This window comes from Protopterus annectens, chromosome 3.part1 (genome assembly GCF_019279795.1).
Source record: "Protopterus annectens isolate FY-2018-M chromosome 3.part1, PAN1.0, whole genome shotgun sequence".
In the NCBI taxonomy this organism is placed as follows: domain Eukaryota; kingdom Metazoa; phylum Chordata; order Ceratodontiformes; family Protopteridae; genus Protopterus; species Protopterus annectens.
Window position 1 is genome coordinate 1,486,925,583 of NC_056732.1, and position 25,289 is coordinate 1,486,950,871.

Genomic DNA, 25,289 nt, shown 5'->3' on the forward strand with positions numbered 1-25,289 from the left:
TTTTAAAACTGTCTTGGTGTCTAGACATCATGATCTGTCCTGTCTCAGACCAGTATCTTTCCTGTCTCTAGCACATGCATAATAACTTCCATCATGTCTCTCTGCATGCCATTCTAGATAGAGTGCCCCAGGTTATTCACTCCCACATGGGTCACAACTAGATCATACTCATACCTATCTGACATATGGGACCTTAGGGCCCTTGTGACATCTTGCATCCTGCACCAGTCAAACAGCTTGCATCACATGTTGTAAGAGTTTAACACATTTACATCTATAACACTGATCACACATTTCTACTTCTGTCTTACAGTGCTAGTTGCATGGCTATTTAAAACCTACAGTGCTTGAAAGATAGATCACATGCAGCAATTTGCTACAGTGCAACTTAATTGTGTACTGAATGTGTAGTGAAAGTGCTGATGTGAGACAATTATTGTAACTGAACACATAAGACAAAATTACTTTGTATATTCCATTAAAAAGATATTTCTCACATTTAATTTATTTTTGACTGCAAGCTCAAGGCAATTGCTGTCCAGCTTAAATGCAGTCAGAAATGTAACACCTCATTAACTGACTACCAACAGGTGTTAATATGTTGGGTATGATACCTTGGAAATTATATTTTAAACTCTTAGTGGATTATTAACATATAGCAATTTATGCATATATACGAAATGGTGTGTTTTACAGTCATTTCTCAGTGCCAGTCTGGCATGTTACTTTGTACTTAGTTTTCATTTAATATGGGTATATGACTTCCACTCCATATGGGTAATGTGCATGCCCAAAATGGTAACAGTTTTACATTTTGAGATATGTAAATGAAAGTTACAGAATAATGACACTGAAAATGCAAAAATGGGGGCTTACACATATTAAGTCCAAGATGGCTATGTTTCAGAGTACTCCCTTTTCTCTGAGGTAAGGCAATTAGTAGTTAGTATATGTTGGAGGTACAGGAGGATGTGCTGTCTGTACAGAATAATTTTAAAGAAGAGCTGTGATTGTTAGCATTTGCTGTTATTCTTTAATTTCATTGTTTTTCATAGTTCTGAGACTTATAAACATGAGTCTCACAACAACAGTAGTGAGCTATCCAGAATCTATCTGTGCTGAGCTGGCAATCATCAGTAAAAAAATATTCTCCAAAAGACAGCATTTTTTCATTACTGGAAAGATGACACAGCCAAGAGTCCCTCAAATGACCATAGCAAAATGGGTGGTCCAAATTATGTGCTGTGCTACATGTAAGTCTGTAAGGGAAGATTATTAGTCTTAGGTGTAATCTATGCTTGGGTATCATTGTGTAATTTGCTAGGAACTTTACTAAGAACTGTCAACAGGGATTTTCAGTACTGTCCCTTATGCATAGGCATCGACAGTTATTTCAATACCAAAACCTAGAGTGTTGTGTTATATTCTCTTTCTCCTTTTTTACCATTTTCTTGGTATTTTGGGATTTCTTTTACCTAGATTGGAAATGACTCCTTTACAAAAGAAGGGTACCATTAAAGCTGTCCAAAATGTAATTGTGATGAGTTAGCATTATAACACAAACAAAGTTCATACATATTTTTTCCACACAATGGAACATGTTTGGCACTGAAAAGATGCCACAAAAAATCCCTATATTGACCAGGGTTTCCAGGCAAACTAACTGAGGCAACTTCAGCATTTAGCTCTATGTACATTTTCATGGATGGCATAGGAGTCTTAACTGTTTTGCATGAATAGTCGAGTATAATTCCCTGTCTTCATCAAAACTCATTGTACTGACAATGACAATATAGCTGAGCCAAATATAGCAGTCATTACATTTAAGTAGTAAGACCAGAATGGGGAGCTTATCTGAGCACCCATGTATAATTCACTAAACATTTTTATTAGGAACTATTGAGGGGAAATAATTAAATGGCATTGTATTGAGACATACCTGCAACATGGATTTGCAAGCAATTCACTGCCATAGTCTGATATGTTTCATTATGCCTTGTTTCTATTAGGGATGCATATATAAAGAATGCAGTAAATGCTCAGAATGCATTTGCACTGAGTGAACATACATTAGAATTAAAATTCACATGTATATTCAGAATTAATAATTTTTTTGTCCCTGCAAAAATGTCATCACCAAAAATCCTTGTAATGACCATGTCTTATAATGACCAAGTAAGTGTCAGTGGCTTAACAGGTAACACACTCACCTTTGAAGTTGGAAGATCAGAAGACTTCTTCTTCTTCCTCTTTCGGCTTTTCCCAGTTAGGGGTTGCCACAGCAGATCTCCTGTCTGCTCATGATTGGCAGTGGAGTTTTATGGTGTTGAGTTGCCAGCCTAGCGCCCACCCTTCCACAGAAGACATACACACATGCCTGGGGCCAATTTAGAGTGTCCAATCCACCTACAGCATGTCTTTAGGATGTGGGAGAAAACCAGAGCACCCGGAGGAAACCCAAGCGACCACAGGGAGGACATGCAGACTCCGCACAGAAGGCAGCCCAGCCGAGGATCGAACCAGACAACCTATAGCTGTGAGGTGGGAATGCTAACCGCTGCACCACCAAACCAGGAGCTTCATTCATTTTCCAGTACTAGCACTGTAGTGCAGCAGAAGGGACATGCTACACATATGACTAATTAAAGAAAACGTCTAGCCTTCCCTTATTGTGTGTGTGTGTGTGTGTGTGTGTGTGTGTGTGTGTGTGTGTGTGTGTGTGTGTGTGCGTGCGTGCGTGTGTGTGTGTGTGTGTGTGTGTGTGTGTGTGTGTGTGTGTGTGTGTGTGTGTGGTGTTTTCCTTTGTATGTCTGTGTTGTGGGTAGTGCAGAGGTGCAGCAGTTAATGTTGCCACCTCACAGCAAGAAGTTCTCTGGTTTGATTCTTGGCTGGGATGCTTTCTGTGTGGAGTATGCATGTTCTCCCTGCATTTGTGTGGGTTTCCTCCAGGTGCTCAGGTTTCCTCCCACATTCTAAAGACATGCATCTGGAGTGTTTCTCCCTAGGCCTCTGTTGAAAATAAGCTCTGTCCTAGTCAGACTTTCCTGGTCAGCAAACGTTAAATAAATAAATGAGTAAAAATATTGCTTTGTGTGGAAGGCAATTACTATGGCTAAGGGGTACTGGAAAACATTGGTTCACAATGGTGAGACAGAGGCCTATGGGTGCTTCACCAAAGACTCAGCTCTGTAAGTGGACTGTGCAGGTCAGTTTGGGTGTGGATGTTAGAAGCCCATTTCCATGACAGCAGTGTGTATTCCCTTTATGCCCTTGAGGAGCGGCAGTATTTTTTGAACTAATTATTGAAATAGACTTGAGTACACTTTTTTTGTTATCATGTCACACTTATTTGGTAGCGACAGGATTTAAACCCATATGTTCCAGCCCTTTTGATGTCACAGATGGTGATATCCTGCCATCTGGAAGTCACACTGGTGGCACTAGTATAATCACCCCCATGATGTTGGTGGCAGTGGTGCAGTCCCTTCAACATTTACATAAGCAGCTCTCCCTCAGTATTCCCAACTCTTTTCTTTTAACCAAAACTGTATTTCAGTAACAATGTTACTTAAATCCCAATTTTGTTTTATAACCTTTCCCCATTGCCTTCTATATATATATATATATATATATATATATATATATATATATATATATATATATATATATATATATGTGTAATATATATTCACTTCATAATCTTGAAATATTGAAATCTTGAATTTCAGTATCTCAAGACCATGAAGCCGAAACCCCAGAAGCACAAAGTTTAAAATTGCGACTGCTATACAATACATACCACACACACTGGCACAAACATACACCTCCCTACACATGCACAAACACAAACACCTACCCGACATACAAGCAGGGGGGAAAGCCCCCCTGCACTCCCCATGTGAGGGGCTGCACACCCCCCCCACACACACACACACCACCTACTTAAATATACTAACTGTGAGGTCACACTACACAGACAAACACACAAAAACACCACTACACAAGCTACATTCCCCTCACACGCACACATCACACTAACAAAACACATGGACACACTAAAGCCCCTACCCAAAACCAGAAAAACACAAATATTTACCTACATCTCCAACCATCCACTCACACACTGCAACAGCAGAACCGCTAATTCAAAATCTCTGAACTTCAGGATTTTGAATTTTACGCTTCTGGGGTTTCGGTATTCTGCACTTTCACCTTTCTGGTCTCGAGTTACTGAAATTCAGGATTTTAGTAGTTTGAGATTTTGAAGGGAACATATATATATATATATATATATATATATATATATATATATATATATATATATACACACACACACACACACACACACACACACACACACATATTGCGAGAGAGAGAGATACCATATATAAGACACTGTAATTCTATCCATTGTTTTTATTTCTCCTATCCTCTTCTCATTGTATACCCCATAAAAATCATATAATGATTAGTATCAATTATCTATCAGAGATAGACTACAATGTTTTTATATGTGCAAATATATATATATATATGTATATATATATATATATATATATATATATATATATATATATATATATATATATATATATATATATATATATATATATATATATACATATATACATATATATATATATATATATATATATATATATATCAATCACCAAACAATAGACCCAGGACAAAAAAACTGCTAAAATAGCTAGAATAAAGCCAGGAAGACCAGGAAAGTAGCGTACATCAAATTTAATGTACGCTACTTTCCTGGTCTTCTTGGCTTTATTCTAGCTATTTTGGTAGTTTTTGTGCTGGATCTATTGTTTGGTCACATTTATTATTGTTCTGAGCACTTATTGTGCACAGTGTTTTGGTATAGAGGTATGTATATATATATATATATATATATATATATATATATATATATATATATATATATATATATAAAGGTGTACTCTGTTATATATACAGTGTCAACAATATGTTGGTCGATGTCCAAATGCTGAAACACAGAACATCAACATGTACTGTACCTGCACCTAGGATTACCCCAGAGCAGGCTAAACCAAAAAGAAGTGTTTCGGCAAGGGGGAAAGCCCTCTTGCACCCCTATACTCATTGCTAATTTTATATACTAACTCCAAGATCACACAATCTCCAGAAAAAGGGCATATTCCCCTACATGGGGATTGTTGATCAACCACACGTTAAAAATTCTTCCTACATTGAACAAAGTGTGTCAAATAACCTTTTGTTGACATTGTAATCCATTCAGTGTAATGGAGTTCACCCATACATATGTTTTACATATCTATGCATTTATACATGCATAGTTCAAGGGTGTGGGACTTGCCCTCCCCCCATCAGGAATGTAGGGTCAAGCAAAAAAAATATTTTATGACTTTGGAAGTGTTAATTTACATAGCAGTTTCAAAAGAATTGCATGCCTGTGTGGTCATGAATCTCCAGGTAAACAAGTTTGTGTGTAAGTAAGTGTGTGTGTGTGTGTGTGTGTGTGTGTGTGTGTGTGTGTGTGTGTGTGTGTGTGTGTGTGTATCTGTGTTTGTATGTATGTAGATTTGTGTGTGCATCTCTGCAGGTGTGTAATCTCTTATTATTTTTTTTCTTAACCACGTAGATGAGTTGCCATAGCTGATAAGTGATCTCTGTTTCAGCCATCTTCCTGGTCATAGGTAACTTTACAGACAAATGTATGTGTGTGTGTGTACACACACACACGTGTATACTTTTTTACTTTAATATGATGTTTGATTTATGTTTTATTTTTTAACAGGTATGGAAAGCGGTCAAGTCCTGAAACAATGATTTCTGATTTACTGTTCAGAGAGAGTGCAGAGAGCATCCCTAGGTCAAGGTAAGAATGATAATTTATTGTTGTAGCATAATACCAAAATGTAACAGAAGATTATTAATACTGCTATATTTATTGAATTATTACTTGTGACGTAGGCAAAATTATATTTATATAAAAGTAATCAAATTATATTAACAAGTTCACCTTTAAAAACATAATACATCACACATATTGTTCTATATCATATAATCAAAGCAACATTACATAAATAGTTCAATTCCTGCCTTCTCTTAAATCTAATTCCTCCTCCAAAACATTTTTCTGCATGTATTGTTCCCACAGTTTCAGTTTTTTTTATGTAATTTACTCCTACCCTTTTCTAAAGAGCCCACTGTTCTTTTATCTCTGTTACAATATTCACTACTTCAAGTCCACTAGGTAATTCTGGCCCCATAGGGCTAGATTTTTATGTAAGACTTTTCAGGAAACTTGGCAGCTTTACAAGTTATAAATAATCATGAACTTCTGGGCAGAGAAAAGGGTGAAAATATGTCTGAAAGGGACTACAATGAATTGTGTTTGGGGGTGCTATACTTGGCAAAACCTGGCTGCCATCAGTACCCAAAGTATAACAACCACTAAACATCTGAGATGTTAACGGCAGCTGAACCTGCCACCGTGGAATATAAGAATAGATAGAATAATAAAAATTAAAAGAAGAAGGTATGCTATGTACAGAATATACAACACAAAAACCAACAAAAAGTTTAAAAGAGCCATCTAAATTATTAAAGATGGTTGCCGTATATGCTAGGTGAATATTTGAATGTTCCTTTTCATTAGTTAGGGTTAAATGAAAATTTGAAGGTTCTCTTTTGTTAGCTAAGGATAACAAAATATCTACATTTGATATTTAAACTCCCAGACCAGATGGTAGTTTGTGTGAACCCCTTGTTATATAATGTCAGTGATTCCCAATCTGTCAGAAATTGTGGATGCTTTTAATTCATAATTTTTAATGTGCATGTCCCTGATGTAGTACTGACTTTGCACACCAATAATGTATCATATAAAACATGCAAACTATCAATGCTGAAATAATTAAACTGTCTCTAGCTAGGGCAAAATATACGTCTAGTAGGGGGCATGATTTTTTGCATAGTCAGTTTATTTGTGTAATTGCACATAATTTAGTCCAACCATTTGTTATAATATTTAATTTCTTGTTAATAAAGGTTACTGTTCCTAGTGAGTGGCCTCTTGCATATATTGTTCCAGTATACATCTGAGATAAAGTTGAAATAATAGACAGCTATTATCCAGTTAGCTTAACATCAATAAGTATTTTCAAAAATGCTTGGTCAATGTTAAGAAATTAGAGAATTTATAACTCACCAGTTATGGTCTTACGCCAGCATAGATTTATGCAAAGGTTGTTTTCTCTTCCCCAGCTTGACTAATTTTTATGATCTTGTATATATAGTCGTGGTATGGGGTTTGAAGTAACTATTGTGTTTATATTGACCTAACCAAGGCTTTTGGCATGTTGGATAACAGTTATCATCAAATGCAGGATGCCATATAACATAATTATTTTCATAATTCAGTGGGTAAGAAGGCGGCTAACTGAAATATCACAAAGGGTCGCCATGTACAGATGTTAATCAGCTTGGACACTGATAAAATTAAGTGCACCTCTGGCATGATTTCTGGGTCCGATTCTCATTAATACATTTTTTACCACAATTCCAACTGACTCCAAGTGCTGGATAAACAAGTATGAAAATTACATTACATTTAGAGTTGCAGTGATTAAATAATCAGATCTTATTTATTTTAGCCGGTATTTAGAGTTATTAAAAGTATGTCTCACCTCTTCTGGTCTAACTTGTAGTATAATGACATGTAAGATGATGAGATCTAGAAGTTTACCTGAAGAGCATTACCTTTGAAGAAGTAAATGCTATAAGGATCTTGGTGTTTGGATCAATAATAAGTCACAGTATTAAACATGTTAACAATGTTACAATCCACTGGAAATGCTCCAATAGCTAGGAGTAGAGATCTTAGTCACTTAAGCCTACTAATTTGGATTATTTCTTCTAAGAATCCTAAGACATTCACCAGTGTATTTAGTAGTTTAATCCAACCAATATTAGAGTATAATTCTATTCTTTGTGGTTTATCTAAAGAAGAGCTTCAGTTATTAAAACAGGTGTATGGAATATTCATGAAGCTAATACTGACTTACAGAATCTGGACTATCACTTGGGTTTAAAATACTTCAGTCTATACAGCATAACACCTTGGCTCTTCAGAGAGAAACAATGCTTAACCCTTAAGGCACTGTATAATTCAGCCTTAGAGAACTTTTAGGTCTTGAATTGAATTCAAATCATGGAACTAACAGCATACTGCTCTGGCTTTTTTTATTAAAGAAGAAACATCTTTATTAAATTATCACTTATGACATAGGCACTCATACCCTTCTCTACTGCTCACACAACTTCACTACTTTGAATGCTGCTATAACAAAATTGCAAAATTCGCCACCAGTCATACCCATAAAGCTTATCATTGTTCTGCTCTTCAAAAACTAAAATGGCTTGAACTTCCAAACCTGTTAGCATTAAACCAACTTACCCTCACCCACAAAATAATATACAGCCCCTACTGCTGCCCCAGAATTTCAACCTTGATTCAACTACAGGTCAACAGCAGGTCCTTTAGGTCATCTGATAGGACTCTGCTCAAAATCACACACTGTCATAACTGTCATGATGACTCCCCCCTACTCAAACAAAATAGCCAAATACTCTAATGCTCTTCCCCAAAACATATAAAGCACCACCTGCCATTCCACTTTTAAAACTAAAATAAAGGAATATCTTAAAAGCAATTGGATCTGACCCTGTAGTCCTCCTGGATAAGCTTTCTCTTGACTACTATTTTTCCCACCTATGCTCATCCTCCTCTTACAGCTGTAGTTACTTTTGATCTTTTAAAAATGAATTGTCTCCTCCTTATAAAGTTTAATCTCTTCAATATTTAAATTATACTTGGTCCACTAACTATTTCACTATGTATATAATTATCTTTTTTCATGTGGCATGCCAGCTGACCGCTCAAAGATTACTCCATTATCAAGAATTGTGTAGCTCTTATTCTAATCTGCTCCTATGATGTAATGAACTCAGCTAGCTTTGGCCTTTATCACATATTCATGTATTGTATACTTTCAGAACTAGTTATTGTGAATTCTTTATGCATGGTATGTCTTTATTCTTTGTATGTCTTGCTTTTGTTGGAGCTTTTCTCCCCAGATCTCCACTGAAAATGGGCTACTGGCCCAGTCTGCCACTACCCAGTAAACAAATGTAAATAAATAAATAAATAATACATCTATATAAATAAAAATGAACCATGTTGACGTCATTTTACTTGCAAACAGTATACATCACTTATAAACCATCCAGTCACTGCCAGTCAAGAATTACATACCGCATTCAAATCCTGCCTTCTTTTCCATTTTTTCTATGTAATTTGCTCCTACCCATTTCTAAAGATCACAGTTCCAGTTGTTTTATCTCAGTTACTATATTCACTACTTCTAGTACAGTTAGTTTAGGCTTTGTTTTCCATTTCCTAGTAATTGCTGTTTTGTCAGGCCCCATAATTAGACTCAGCAAGGCCTTAGTATGTCTAGGCAATTCCAATTCTGTATCATAGCTCAAAACATCATTTCCTTAGTCATTCCAATTTGCTCACCCAGTATTTCAGATAGAATAGTTTGCAGGGAATTTTCAAAGTCTGTCAATGCATTACAGTTCCAGAAAATATGTTCCCAATTATCTCTTTCTTCCCCATCACACCTCCAACATTTGCTATCTACCTGAGGAAAAAAAATTGTAGTCTACTTGGAGAATAGAAATACCTGTGTAAACAATTCCACGCAAAGAATTTAAATCTTCTAGACTTTGTTGCATAGTTGGGAGACATAAATATATCTCCCCATTGTTTCTTTGTGAAGTGTTTATCCAATCTGTCTTCCCAATCCTTTCTAACCTCTGATTCTTATACTTATCATGCAATATTTTATATGCTCTACTAATTATTCCTTTAACAGCAGTTTCTGTTCTATATTCTACTAAAAACCTACCAGTGCTGGTCATTTGCTTAGGATCCCCCTATGTCCTTCTCTTTGCCTATACTCTGATATCAATCTTTGATAGGGGCAGTAATCTTTAGCATGCAGTCCACAAATATTATTGGCCTCTTCCCATTCTATTAACCTTCCACCTCTAATTTGCTCCCAATACCATCTTTTTTTACCAGTTTTCTCCAATAAATTCCATCTCCTTCTTGCCTGTTATCTGTATCCCTAATTCCAGTCATCCCTATCAGCAGAATCTCCTTTCTCCATTCCCTTGTTTGCTTAGTTCTTAGAATACTCTTTGCTACTACATGAATATAATGTTCTGTATGATTATTGTTATTCTCCTTAAGGATCTGCATCTAAAGTTTCAGTTTCTTCTTGTTTCTTGAGCTTCCCCCCATTTCATCATCAACTTTTCTACTCTGACTTATGGATTTCTGCATCTGTTATATATAAGAGCTTCAACTGTGTAGTTCTGAAATACCCCTTGAAATTGTGTAGTCCAAGACTGCCTTGTTGAATCGGAAGAATCATCTTATTCCACTTGACTTTTGCCATCTTCCCATCCCAGATAAAATCCTTCAGCTCTTTATTAATTGCTATCCACAACTTCTCCTCTGGTTGGTAAAAATATGCCTGACATGTCTATAAAACTAAAGGGACTAAAAACATTTTAGCTGCTTATATCTTGCTATTCATATCCATAAAACGGAGCTTCCAGTTTCTCAGTTTTTGTATTATCATTTTAGTCTATTCCCACATATCCTTAGCTTCCACACTAGAATCCTTTTTAATCCATACTTCTAAGTAGTTCATGTTATCATGTCCCCATAAATATGGATATTGCTTAACCAATTCACATGTGAGTACATAATTTATAGCTATATATTGCCTTTGTTTTAGCTTCATTAATTTTGTATCCCAAAAAGATGTTAAACTGTCTCAAAATGGTCCACAGTACTGAACTGTCCTTTTCTGGTTTTATCAAGTACAATACAGTATCATCTGCAAATAGAGACAGCTTTTCTTGACTACCATACCAATTATTTCTTTGACTTTCTGAGTCGCTTATTTTCTTTGCTGATGGTTCTAAATATAGTGCAGATAACAAAGGGAAAAGAAGATACCACTGCCTGGTTCCTCTGCTCAGAGAGAAGCCCATCCACTTTAACTTTCACCTCTGATCCCTAATATATCCTCCTAATCAAATGTATAATTTTACCAGAGAACACAACTGCTTCCAGTGCCCTACTCATAAGCTCCCAGCTTACTCTGTCAAATGCTTTCTATGCATTAAGACCTACCAACAACAGTGGTATTTTCTTATATTATGCTTCCCTCTGGATCATCAATGTTCTGTTAATGTTGTCAAATGTTTGCCTCCCCTCCATAAAACCACATTGATCCATATCTATCAATTTTGGCATCACCTTTGCCATTCCTTTAGACATTATAGATATAACCACTTTATAATCATGGTTTAGGATTGAAAGAGGCCCATATAAAGCTGGATCTGATGGGTCTTTACCCTCTTTTGGTATTACAGTCACTAAGGCTTTAATTCCATGATTTTGGTGTGTCTCCTCCTCTTAAAATACTGTTAAACAAAACCTTACAGATCTTTTATCAGTTTTTTCCCTCCTAGCTTTCAAAACTTCCACAGGAAGATCATCTATCACTGGGGACTTTCCTTTGGATTGGTTAGACATCTCCATTTTTATATCACCTCCTCCTAGCCTAACTGTTAGTAAATGAGCCTCAGCTACCTCTAACCTTGGCATATTTAATTCTTCCATAAACATTCGGTTTGTACCTTTTCTTGATTTCCATATTTATCTACTTTATACAGACTTTCATAAAATGTTCAAAATATTTGTAGTACCTCTACAGGTTCTGCTGTTATCTTCCTTGTTATAGGCTCCCTATGCTTAGCAACAACCCTTTCTACTTTCTGTTGCCTGAGTCATTGTGCTAAAAGTTTTTGTGCTCTGGAGTTACTATCAAAAAATAGTTGCTTAACAGCAATATTTCTAAACTCATGCATATTATCGAGGTAATCCCTTATTCTCTGTTTAGCATTCTGCAAATGATACCCTTCTTGTTCTATGAGATTCCTGCATTATGCAATACTTTAACCTTTGTCATTCCCTCTAAATAATTCTTTCTACTTCTTAACCATATCTCTCTTTCTTTCATTTCCAGTCTATTTTTAAACTCCACTTTAATTTTATTCCACTCCCTAGCTATATTTTCAGAAGAAATCTCTATATTCTCTAATAACTCATGAATATTTTCCACTAACCATTCCTTATAGGTTTATAGGTTGGTACTAGGCTATCGGCCCTAGGGCCTATACAAGCCTAGCCATAACAATTCCCTGGCTATTTCTGCCCACACTATTTACTTCCCTGGACCCCTGTCTAGCAGGGTGATTGACATAATCCCCAGGGAGAATTTCCTTTCTCCCATCCAATCGTCTAGGTAACTTTTGAAGAGGGCCAATGAGGCGCTCTGCTTGACATGTATGGGCAGTCTATTCCAGAGTCTGGGGAGTCTCTGGGTCAGGAACCTATCCCTCCAGCATGTTTTGTTTATTGTGATGACAAGGTTTAGATCCCTGGAGCATGTGGCTCTGAGGGATTGGGATTTCTTTAAGTGTAGCATGTCCAACAGCTCTGGGTTTGACATGGCCTTGTATGTTAAGCAGAGATCGCCTCTGAGTAGATGATATGCAACAGAGTATAGCTGGAGTTTTTTAAGGCAGTCAGCATAGGGCATCTGCTTCAGGCCTGTGATTCATTTAGTGAGGTATTTCTGTGGCCTTTCCAGTTGTTGCAGATGTCTTGAGAGGTAAATGCCAAATGGGGCATTGTATTCTACAATGGGTCCATAACTCTCAACCTTCCATCTCCAAAATGAGGAACACTAGCCCTTATAATGTGGAACAAATGGGCAACATGTGGAACACATACTAATGGCTTACTAACAACTTCAACTAGGAAGGTCATAGGATGGTTAACATATGCTGGTTTTACTTATAAAGAAGATCTTTTAATGAATTAATACGATTAATTTCTATCTACCATGGATTTCACTTAAAAAAATTCCTAACATTGAATGTGTGACAGACTCTTTCAATGTGGAACTTTGAGAAACTTTGAGGAACATGAACTTTTTAAGACCCCAAATGAGGTACGTTCTTCGTAATGAGGTACACTTGAGAGGTATGAATGGGTCTAATGAGGGATAAGTACAGTGGGACAATGACCAACTTTTTTCTGGATGAAAAGCCCTTAGTGATGAGGTGTGCCACATAGAAGGATTTCCTGACAGTTGTGGTGATGTGGTTATTGAAGGTGAGACCACTGTCCACCTGTGTCCCTAAGTCTCTTATCACACTTTCGATGTTTAGTGTACTGCCACCTATGTGGTAATTCACGGGTACATGTTTTTTTCCCAAAGGGGATAACTATACATTTCTTGGCATTAAGCTTGAGCCCATGGCTCTGGCGCCAAGCATCTGTTTCTGTAAGGCCTTTTTGTAGAGTATCCACATAATTTGGGGATTCAATAATGGCTCCCAGTTTGCAGTCATCTGTGAACTTTGTTAGCCAGAGTCCCTTACTGTTGGCCTGTACTTCAGAGAAGTTGATGCTAAACAAGAGCGGTCCCAGGACTGAACCCTGAGATACTCCACTTGTCACTTGTCTGGAGCTGGATTTGGAGTCAGCTACTTTTACAATGTAGGTTCTTGTCAGTAAGCCAGTTGGCAGCCCATCGAGTGACGTAGGGATTGATGCCCAGCTTAGTAAGTTTATCTATGATTCCAGTGTGGGGGATGGTGTCAAAGGCCTTGGTGAGGTCCAGATAGGCTGTGTGGACTACCTTACCCTCATCCACAGCTCTTGAGACTGATTCGAAGAAGTCAATCAGGTTCAGGAGACAAGATCGGCCCTTCACGAACCAAAACTGGGTGGGGTCCAGTGTTTGAAGGTTGCCAATATCTTTGTTTATATGTTCCATGATAATACATTCCATGGCCTTGCAGATCAGGCTCGTCAGACTGATGGGGCAGTAGTTCTTGGGATCCAAGGTGGATCCCCCCTTGTGGAGTGGGATAACTGTAGCTGTGCACCACTCAGTGGGCACGAAGCCTGAGGTGAGGGTATGATTAAACATGACACTTAGGTAAGGTGCCAGTTCATTTTGTAGTTCATGTAGTACACAGCCTGGGATGTCATCTGGTCCCATGGATGCTGTATTCTTAGCTTTAGAGAGTGTGTTTTTTACCTGTGTGGCCGTTATTACCAGAATTTGGCAATCTTCCAGTATTGAGATGGGCTGTTAAGCGGGTGAGAGAGGGGTGAAGTTGGCACTGAATAGATCTACCAGGATATTGGCAATATCCTTGGGATCAGTATATTTAATGCCATTCTGTTTTAGTTCAGAGCAGATCTGAGCATTTCCATTTAGATTCTTGACATAGTTATAGAATGCCTTGTGGTTGCCTTTGGAATATTTGTCAATTTTATTTTCGTAACTAGCTTTGTAGGATTTTATAGGGATCTCAGCTTCTTACTGAGGCTGGTAAGGACATTTTTTGCATCGTGGGATTTTCCTCTTTTCTGCAACAGTTTCTTCCTTTTGTTGTAAAGTTTGTTTATGGCAGGGGACCACCAGATTGGCTTCCTTTTTTGGAGAAGAGAATCTTGGTTCTATTTGGGATGGCACGATTCATGTATGAGTGGATGTGCTCATACAATGCCTTAGTGTAGGACTCAGCAGTCAAACTTTCAGTTCCCATCTGCATGGGTGTCATGACATTTGTCACTTCTAATTTGAGTAGCATGAAGTTGGCTTTGGAGAAGATTTTTATGGAGGTTTCCTCAGTGAGGAGTGGGGGTGGGATATGGATGTTTAGGGTGATTAGCTTATGGTCTGACCTGACTAATGAGGGGGTGACCATAGGTGTTGAGCATCAATTTCCCATGCTGGTAATTACCAGGTCTAGGATATTGGAGCCCCTGGTGGGACTATGGATTAGTTTATTCAGGGAATTGGAATTTATGAATTCCAAGAACTATTGGGCAAAGCTGCTGGTACACTAGTAGTTTTCCCAGTTAATGGAAAACCAGATAGGGGGGAAAGTACTAGTGTCACATTTCTATTTTATTACCCTGACATTGTCTTTTAGTTATTATTGGCACATTATTTGAAATAGTTATTGGATGCATATCAAAACTTTCAATTAAATTCACATGTTCCTGTGAAATGTATGTTCTGTCTAATCTAGACCATTTTTTGTATCTTGGACAATAATACGTAAATTTACTCCAAACTCATACATTTTCCATGCTAAATATTTTCATAAATTTCTTCAAAAATCTACCCTTCTTTGTTACATTTTCCCCGTCTCCCCCTCCAATGCTACATTTTTACTGCTACAAATCAAATTCCATTCCCTACCTATAAGTAATATTTCCTGCTGAAAGCTGACTATTTCTCCCAGATTTTTCTTAAGCTCCATTATAGCAGTTTTATTTGAAATATAAACACATGCCAGTGTAATTCTACTCCCTTGCCAATAGCCCTTCTAGTACTACAAATCTACCATCATTATCTTTTTTATCCTCTTCTACTATTATTGGAGCTCCACTTGCAATTAATATAAGCACTCCTATTTTCCTTTATCCCAGGTATTCCTCTGAATAACTGTCCTGAAAACCTTTCTTTAACAAATCAATATGTTCATTGCTTTCCAAATGTGTCTCCTGTAGGATAGTTATTTGCATTCTGCATTTTTAATATAGTTAACTACTCTTTCTTTTTTGTATACATCTGTGAGACCATTAAAATTTGAAGATAATACAGAAAGTGTCATTATGCTAAAAAGTTATTATTCTCATCTTTTATGTTTAACAGCCTTTTTGCTTAGTGTCTAGTTCCAGCTTTTGTGTTACATGTATACACTGTTTGACAGGTTGATCTTTTATATAGTTGTTTGTTGTCATATCCATTTGAACCGATGCCACATATTACAAAACATTTTGTTTTATTGAAAGCTCTCAAACAAAATAAACAAAACAAAACAAACACACCCCCAGTATGCCACTAAAACTTATTAACTTAAAACTTGCACACAAAACTATGTACATCTTCAAATATTGAAGTTTTATCATCCTAATAGAAACAATGGTTCTAGACTGACAGTCACAATTACAGACGGGCTAAGCAAAAACAAAGATTATAGATGGTAAAACAAATGGTACAGCCTGTGCTTTACTAAGTGCTGTCTGGTTTAGTCTTATCTTTATTACTCTGCCAGGCTAGGAAAACACACACACACACACACACACACACACACACACACACACACACACACACACACACACACACACACACATACACACACACACACACACACACACACACACACACACACACACACACACACACACACACACACACACACATACACACACATATTTAAATGCACTGAAATATTGAAATGGCAATGTTGGGAATCCTGATACATAAAATATGACAACTACAATGTTAACAGGTCAAAATAACCTCTGTGCACTCAAACTCAAAAAACAGTGTTATTTGTTTGGGGCAACCCCTTTGTACCCCTCCACACCCCCTGCTATATATATATATATATATATATATATATATATATATATATATATATATATATATATATATATATATATATATATATATATATATAAAATATATATATATATATATATATATATATATATATATATATATATATAGGTTCATAGGTTCATACTAGGCTATCTGCCCTGGGGCAATTATAAGCCTAGCCCGATTCTGTATGGCTTACGCCACCCCTTGATTTGAGTATACTGTGCCCTTTTTAAGGTTTAGTTTACTGTGCCTCTGTCTAATAGTGACAAGGGAGTAATCCCTGGGACAAACCTACGATCCCCCATCCACTTATCGAGATTCTTCTTGAAGAGATTCAGTGAGGTGCTCTGCCTCACATGAACTGGAATTCTATTCCAGAGCGAAGGGAGCCTCTGGGTTATGAACCTGTCCTTCCAGCAAGTTCTATTTATTTCTGTGCTGAGGTTCAAGTCCCTCGAGCATGTGGCTCTAAGGGATTTAGATTTACTGAGGTGGAGCATGTCCATTAATTCTGGATTTGACATAGCTTTGTATGTCAGGCATAGATCGCCTCGAAGTAGGCGGTATGCAGTTGAGTCCCATATGGCATCTGTTTGATATATTATATATTGTATTGATATATATATATATATATATATATATATATATATATATATATATATATATATATATATATATATCTGTGTGTGTGTGTGTGTGTGTGTGTGTGTGTGTGTTTTTTCGGTATTGCATACACACACACACACACACACACACACACACACACACACACACACACACCAAAATCACACAATCCCTGTAGAAGGGGAATATTCCCAGTCCTGGAGATTGTTGATCTCACACTCCTGTTGATCATCTGTTTTGTGAACCAAAGTGTGTCAACAAAACAGATGTAGACCCAAGAGGCCCAAGAAAGAATGAGAGCTTCCATATACGTACTCTGTCTATCTGTCTATGTATGTATGCATGTGCATGTGTGTATGCATGTGTCTGTTTGTGTGTAAATCCCTCAATATAAAAAAAAAATCTGAATGAACTACAAAAAGGCAAGCAGTACCTTTTTTTAGTTTAATCTATTAATTTCTTAACTATGTAAGTGAATGTTTATAACTCAGTCCCTGTCATAAGCAAAATATTCTCTCCATGTTGCAACCAGACACCAGGACTGAACTTCAGGCTCTGAGCTATAAGACAGAGGTCATACCACTGACACATGCTTCTCCTCATATTAAAACATCTGTCTGGATTTTACTAATTTTTTTCCCTCAAGCATATATGTTTACAATCTTATCTAGCTGTGACTTTCCACCTATTATGTAAAATATTTTTCAAAAAAAAGGGAAGAACACAAGGAAATTTAAGGAGCCTTTCTTTACATGTAAATGAGTTAACATGGAATAAATGGAATAAAGGCCACCATCTTCAAGACTGGACTCCAGCTGCTTAATTAGTTTATTATGCATCACCTTTCTAAAAAACAGACTCATTAAGTCAACTTGGTTATCTCCTTAGTCTTTTCCAAAGATCACTACTTATGTGCAGCTAACTGCATCTCATTCAGATTACGGAATTGTCAAAGTCAGACAATTGGAGTGATGGCCTTAATCAATAACAGCACACAGTCTGAATAAGAGGTATTGGCAAGGAATACTCAGTAGATGTTCTTAAATTGCTGACAGTAGTGATTAACACCATAAGTAGTTCATAAAATATTGAGGATTATGACTGGGTCACAGTTTCTTACCAACTTATTATGTGTTTGAAATATTGGTGCCAAAAAATTCACCTCAACTGCAAAGCAAAAGAGGTGAATGTTGGCATTCATATTGAGACCATATAATAAGAGTTATGATCTATGAGTCCCAATCATAACTCTTATTTTGTTTGTGGAGTTTTATCTGCTCCTTGTACCAGCAGTTACAGAAAAAAAAACTGGGTGTGTGAAGTGTTTTGCCAGCTTTCAAAGACTTACTGGCATATAAACAGCAGGCAAAAACAAAGAGTCTCTCAGAAGAACAAAATTCTTTAAAAGCTGCTAGACACTTTGTTCTCCCACAGTGTTTGAGTGTGTAACACACTATTTTACAGCTTTTTGTCTTTTGCTCCTGTTTTTGTTGGCCACCTTTGTCCCCTGTTAATCCCTCATATGGGTCCTGATCTTAACAGCACTTAGGGTACTTAACAAAAACGTACACTGCACCTTGCTGATATAAAAAGTGCTTAATAAGTTAATGTTTTTCCTAACTGCAGGGCATAATCATGGTATTTCTTACATTACATGATGTTTTTATTAGTATAATAAGCACCATAGCATGGTAACATGTTTGTTCTTCTTAACTCACCCTCTTCTCCATATCATTGTGACAATCCCTGATCAGTTTACCTCAGGCTTTTACCAGAACAAATACAGGAGTGGAAGAAATAAAGTAGAGAGTCGATTATCCAAACTAAATGGGACCTAGAGTAGCTTGGATAATCACACTGTTCACATAATCAAACATATAATTGATCCAGATAAAAAACTTCTAAAATCTTGTTTTTTTCTGCACTGAGACAATACACGTTTCAATCATTCAGTGATTCCAGTGGACAATAAAAAATATTCTTTACACATGAGCGGGCTGCAAGCTCAAAAAATACACACAAGCAAATATGTTTATATATTATATATTCAGACTTTATGGTCTTTCCTACCCGAAAACTTTGGAAGGCTGCATTCAGATGATTAACATTTCAGATAATTGACGTTTAGATAATCGACTTGGTACTATAATGGCAATAGCACTTTAAGAAGGGACTTCTCTCTTTGAAATATAAAAGATTGGGATATGTGATTTTAATTCATAAGGCATTTAAAGGAAAATTCCTATATAAATATACTGGATTACAATTCACTGAACACAATTAGAATTTGGAAGATGGCAATCTATGTATTGGAACAAGAAGTAGTAATCATGAAAAAATAAGATATATTATGGTGAAAGAGTAGTCAGAACTTGTAATGGTCCCCTAGGTCACATAAGGAATGCTGATGTAGCAAAATAGTTTTAAGGACTTGCTCAAACAAAATGTGGAGTTAAAAATATATATTTATCAAATAGTTTATAAGAGGTACTGAATTTTGTAGCTTATAATCCTGAATGCATGTCATGTCATGTATTATTATTGTTACATCACTGACAGAAGTATGCAATCGATGAAAAGAAACAAACAAAAAATGAAGTGTTAATGTACACTTCCCTTTGTAGACATTTTTATCATTTTTGTTACTGATGATTAAAGGTTAAGAAAACAAAAGAAAATGTATTTAAATTAGCACTGACATTGCACTACTGGCAAATTTTGTTAAAACAAAACCAGAATAGAGAAGTATAGAAAAGAAAGAGTTTAAAAATGGCATGGAAAGACTACAGAAAATAGCATTCAACAGTGTCCCACACTCATGGATTAGGAAATGCTCACAGATGTATACATTTATCAATTACTTTACAATGTCCACCAAACAGTGGAAAATCACTTTACAGCTGGATCATGATAAAGTGCAAATGACTATCTCAGAGATAAAAAGGGATATTCCTGAATTATTCTTTTTTACCGCCACTATTTTGTTTTGCTCTTAACCTGTTTAGCTGTTTACTTAATAGACTAGGCTATTGTTACATCATTCCAGAAGCTAACCTTGTTCAAAAATATATCTTTTCATAGATAATTTAAAATTGCATAGCTCATCAGAAGAGCATCTGAACGAACAAATACAAGCGATTAAAGCTTTCTCACATGACATAAGAATGAGATTTGGACTTGATAACTGTGCGATGGCAACATTTTTGTGGGAAAGATGCAGCAACAAGAAAATGTGATCCTGGACCAGGAATGTGATGCAAAGGAACTTGAATGGGATGGAGTATATAAGTATTTAGGAATAGGTGAAAGGTCAACAACAAAACATGAGCAAATGATTACATATCTTAGTAAGGAATACTTCAGAAGACATAAAGCTAATCCTAAAATCTGCCTTGATATCTAGGAATAAAGTTCAAGCTATACATATATTTGCTCTTCCTGTTCTAACTTACAGCACTGGTATTATTGACTGGCCCCAAACAGCATTGAATAAGTTAGACAAGAAAACAAGAAAAAGGTCTCATGCTTATCAAATGATGTATAAAAATTCAAGCATACCAAGATTATTTATTCCACATCCTTAAGGAGGTATGAGCCACCTCAAAAATGTATTGGTTTGCAGTTCTGAAGCTACATACATATTTGTTGATATTATCAGATCCAAGTATACTGACATTTCTAAAACATGAAAAAAAGTGACATCTTTGCTTCGTTTATAAGAAGCACTTTGGGAATGAAAATCAAACCAGTAAAAGATAAGAATCTGGCAGCAAAGTGTCAAAAAATAAAAATAAAAGAAATAATGCAAAGAGCAGGAACAGAAGAAAAGGAAAGAAAAGTGGAAAGTATACAGTTATAGTGACAAGTAGGGAAAGGCCCTTGAACAACCGCATGTTGACCAAGATTTCACAAATGAATAGTTAAGGAGAGGTGAATTTAAACCAACAGATGAAAGGCTAATAATGCAGGCTGAAGATAGTGGGCTACATACACATTCGTTTAGAAAGTCTATACAAAAAAGTAGGAGAAGCAGACAATTTCAGGTTCTGTAATATAGAACTAGAAACAAGCGCACACCTTTGTGCCCTTGATGCACAAATGGCTAAAAGTTTGTATGCTGAAAGGCACAAGAATGCAGCAAGACTGTTCCACTGGTGATTGTGCAAACTCTATGGACATACAATTAACTAATAAGCATTGGAAACATGAACCACAGAACACTACAAAAAAATATTAGTTAAGAAAATAAAAGAAGAAAAAGCAGATATAGTAGTCCAAGAAAAAAAAATACAAAAATAGGAATAATCATTGGACAGGGCCAGCCTTAGGTAATCTGGCATCCTATGCAGAAAGACTCTATAGTGGCCTCCATTCCCTAAAGCCACTGTAATTAAACTCCAAATTACTTTTTTCTCCCCATTTCTCAGTGTGTCATTTTTTTCTTGTAGTTATTCATTCATTCATTTAATGTGTTCTATCTAAGCAAGACTGTATTCTGATAACTGTTGAACAAACAATTACATTATGGTAGGGGTCTGGCTGCCTTTCAGCTCTCAGAAGTCATTAGGGTTCTAGATGCTCTGAGGTACATTTCAGGGTTTATTTTTTTTTGAACATCTTTTGTCATCCAGTAGTTGCCTGAAGAAAAATTATGATCAAAGGAAGAAATTTCATATTTAGTCTGACATTTAGTCTTACATTTTGTTTACATTTAATCATACATTTGGTCTTACATTTTGTCTTACATTTAATCGTACATTTTATCTTACATTTAATCATACATTTAGCTTTATATTTTGTCTTACATTTAAGAATACATTTTTGTCTTATATTTAATCATACATTTAGTCTTACATTTAGTCTTACATTTTGTCTTACATCTAATCATTAATTTAGTTTTACATCTTGTCTTACATTTAATGATGCATTTTGTCTCTCATTTTGTCTTACATTTAGTCTTACATTTTGTTTACATTTAGTCATACATTTGCTCTTACATTTAATCGTACATTTTGTCTTGCATTTAATCATACATTTAGTTTTATATTTTGTCTTATATTTAAGCATACATTTTGTCTTATATTTAATCTTACATTTAGTCTTACATTTTGTCTTACATCTAATCATTTATTTAGTTTTACATTTAGTCTTACATTTAATCGTACATTTAGTTTAAAATTTTGTCTTAATCTTCTAATTTTTTAGCACAACCTAACTGATCTAAACTACACTATAATAAGTGCAGTAGAAATAACTATTAAGCTTGTGGTCTAGGTTCGCAAGCCCTCCAGAAGTCATGGGGTTCTAGATGTTCTGAGGTGCATTTAAACAACCCTTTTTCATGCAGTGATTGTCTGAACAAAAAAAAATTATGAAATAAAATTAGTTTTATCTTTCAACTTTGCTTTTTTTTTACCTGCTTCATTTCAGCAAGTCCTAATTGACCAAGACTACCATGTAATAATTAAATTAAGCTGTGGGTGATTTTCAGAGGTGCATTTTAGAGCTTTTTCCCCATCCTTTTCATGCAATGATGGCCTGAACAAAAATCATGCTTGAGGAAAAGAAATTCAATCCCACTTTTTATTTCAAGGAAAAAAAGCTGTGTCCAATGTTTAATGCTCAAAGCTAATGAAACACCAGTTCATAATAAACTGAGAAGACAAATGCTTGTGAAGATACATACATAATATCTGATAATAGCACCTGTCCCGTAGCCCCACACCTCAAAATAGGTTGCTATGTTGAGTGTCTCCCTCTAGTGTTAAATTGGTTTTAAAAAGTAAGACACAAACGCCCACAGTTATAGTTCAAGTCACTGCTGCTGCTGCTATCATATTTATATAAATTCGCCTCTTCACCCCCCCCCCCACAAAAAGACAGCCATCTTCTATATCTCCTTATGTCAGACTGAGACAAAACTGAAAAAAATCAAATAGAACATAACATATTTCCTGTTAGACGTATATAAATAGCATGGGAAAAATTATTTCAAGAATGTTTCCAATGTGTTACTTTTAGATACAGTATAGTGGTCCTCTACAAGTTATAGTGACCCTCCATGTACCCCTCTGCAGTTTGTGAGGAAAGGTAAAGAAATAATGACTACACCGCCCCCAGCCCAACACAAGATATGACCTCTGAAGTTTGGGAGGAATGTTAAAGAAATTATGACATTGTCCCAGGCACCCACACAAGTACAGTGTGTGAACACCAATGAGCAGGATCTGGTTTTAGATTATGTGGATTTCAGTGCAGAGCAGTTACTTAGCCCTTGTCAAAATCTACTTGTACAGCTTTAGTGTGTGTGTGGGGGACAAAACTTGAAGATCTGGGTATTCTGTGATGCATTTATCCCTTATTTTGTGATGGATGACTGTTAAACTGAGTATATGACAACAGGGTCAGTTATTTTTATCCAGTCAATCCCGCAAAGCATTTATAGCCACTTCTATGTACAATTTGGGTATTTGATTGTGATAAAAGAGGATAAATGTATTTCACCTTTGCTCCAAGCAAACAGTTGCCACACATAAAAATGTTTCACATTGCTTCACATAATCACATTAGTCTTGCAAAGCCACGATAATAAGCAAACAGCAGCAGACGGCAAGTCAAAGCAAGGGTTGGGAGGGTGGTCTAATGGTTAAGGTGGTTAAGGTGTTTGCCTTACAAACACAAGGTGCAGGGTTTGAGTCTCACAAGGGATAATTGGCTAGGCTTAAAATGGCTCACAAGGACAGTTAGCTTAGTACTAATCTATGAACCTATGAACCTATTTTCCTCCATAAAAGACAGCCATAGCAGTTATGCCTAATCTGTGTCTGCATATCACTCACCCAGTTACATAGTCGATTTTACTTCTCACAAGTGCATACTTGGTCTACAAAGCCAGATACTGACTCTTTAAACTGAACAAATGACAAGTAGGTCAGTTACTTTCATCCATCCATCCCCAACTCCAACCAAGCAGTTATAGCTTTGATGCCTGATAGCCACATAATATTATTTTATCTCCACAACATTAAATCTGGACATCTCATCAGCATTAAATTTAAATTAAGTTTAAATACCAAATAGCACATAACTGTTCCCACTTCCATTAGGAATGTGGAATACTGCTCATAAACACGTCCGAAAAAGAGGGACAAAAGTAATGAAAACATAAGCACATTATCAAAGAGGCAGTGTAAAATCTATAGACTTTAGTGAACAGTATGTAAAACTCTTCCACACAAGCTCATTTTATTCCTCAGAAAAAAGAGACGCAAGATGTGCGCCCTCTTTCTTTGTTGTTGCTACTAGTATGCTGGTCATGTAGGCTACTTCCAAAAATAGTCTATCCTGTGTAGAGGTAAACAGGCCTAAAAAACAGGAATATTCCACTCTCCACACTCACCACACCATAATAACAGAGCCAGAGAAATATTGTCAAAAACATCTGGTTGATCATTACCAATGTTATTGTAAAAAAAATAATAATAACACGCTCCACCATCCACACAGTTGAAAGTATTCCAATCAGGTTGCTTAACAGAAATCAGAAGACTTCGCAACAAAGAAATATTGCTCTAACAAATCAATAAATAAATGGAGAAAAAAGCACCCTTCCAAGCACAGTTCCCTAAGTGATTGTTTAGTTTACCTATGTATAAGGTGGGTCCTGTCATAGACGTAGCTACACCCAGTAATTATAGTGTCCTATGTGTTGAGAGACACAAAATAATGAACAAACAGGATTTGTAAGCAAAGGTAGAACAATGCAGGATGAAGACATTCATACAATTCTAATAGCAGCAGGATGAAAATGATTAACAAAATATAATGTTGAAGTATATTTAAATATGCTAACCCTGCATGAAAAGCTGAAGGAACCAATTCTGGGAGCATCGCAGGTATTGAATAGAGCACTACTGGCAAAAAATCAAAGACTGAAGCAATACTTATTTCACAAGCTCTAACTGTATCCTGACTCAGGAGTAGGGTCCATTCCTCTCATTGCACTAAAGACCCAAACTATTTGGAGAAGTTAAA

The 25,289-nt window shown here is 36.2% G+C and overlaps 1 protein-coding gene across 1 annotated transcript in view; it reads left to right on the forward strand.

Moving 5' to 3' along the window:
• Window positions 1–25,289, forward strand: part of NPY (neuropeptide Y) — a 243,737-nt gene that overhangs the window by 185,290 nt on the left and 33,158 nt on the right. The window contains exon 3 of the mRNA XM_044067548.1: window positions 5,798–5,878. Within this exon, the coding sequence (XP_043923483.1) occupies window positions 5,798–5,878 (81 nt within the window). The remainder of the gene's footprint in view (window positions 1–5,797; window positions 5,879–25,289) is intronic.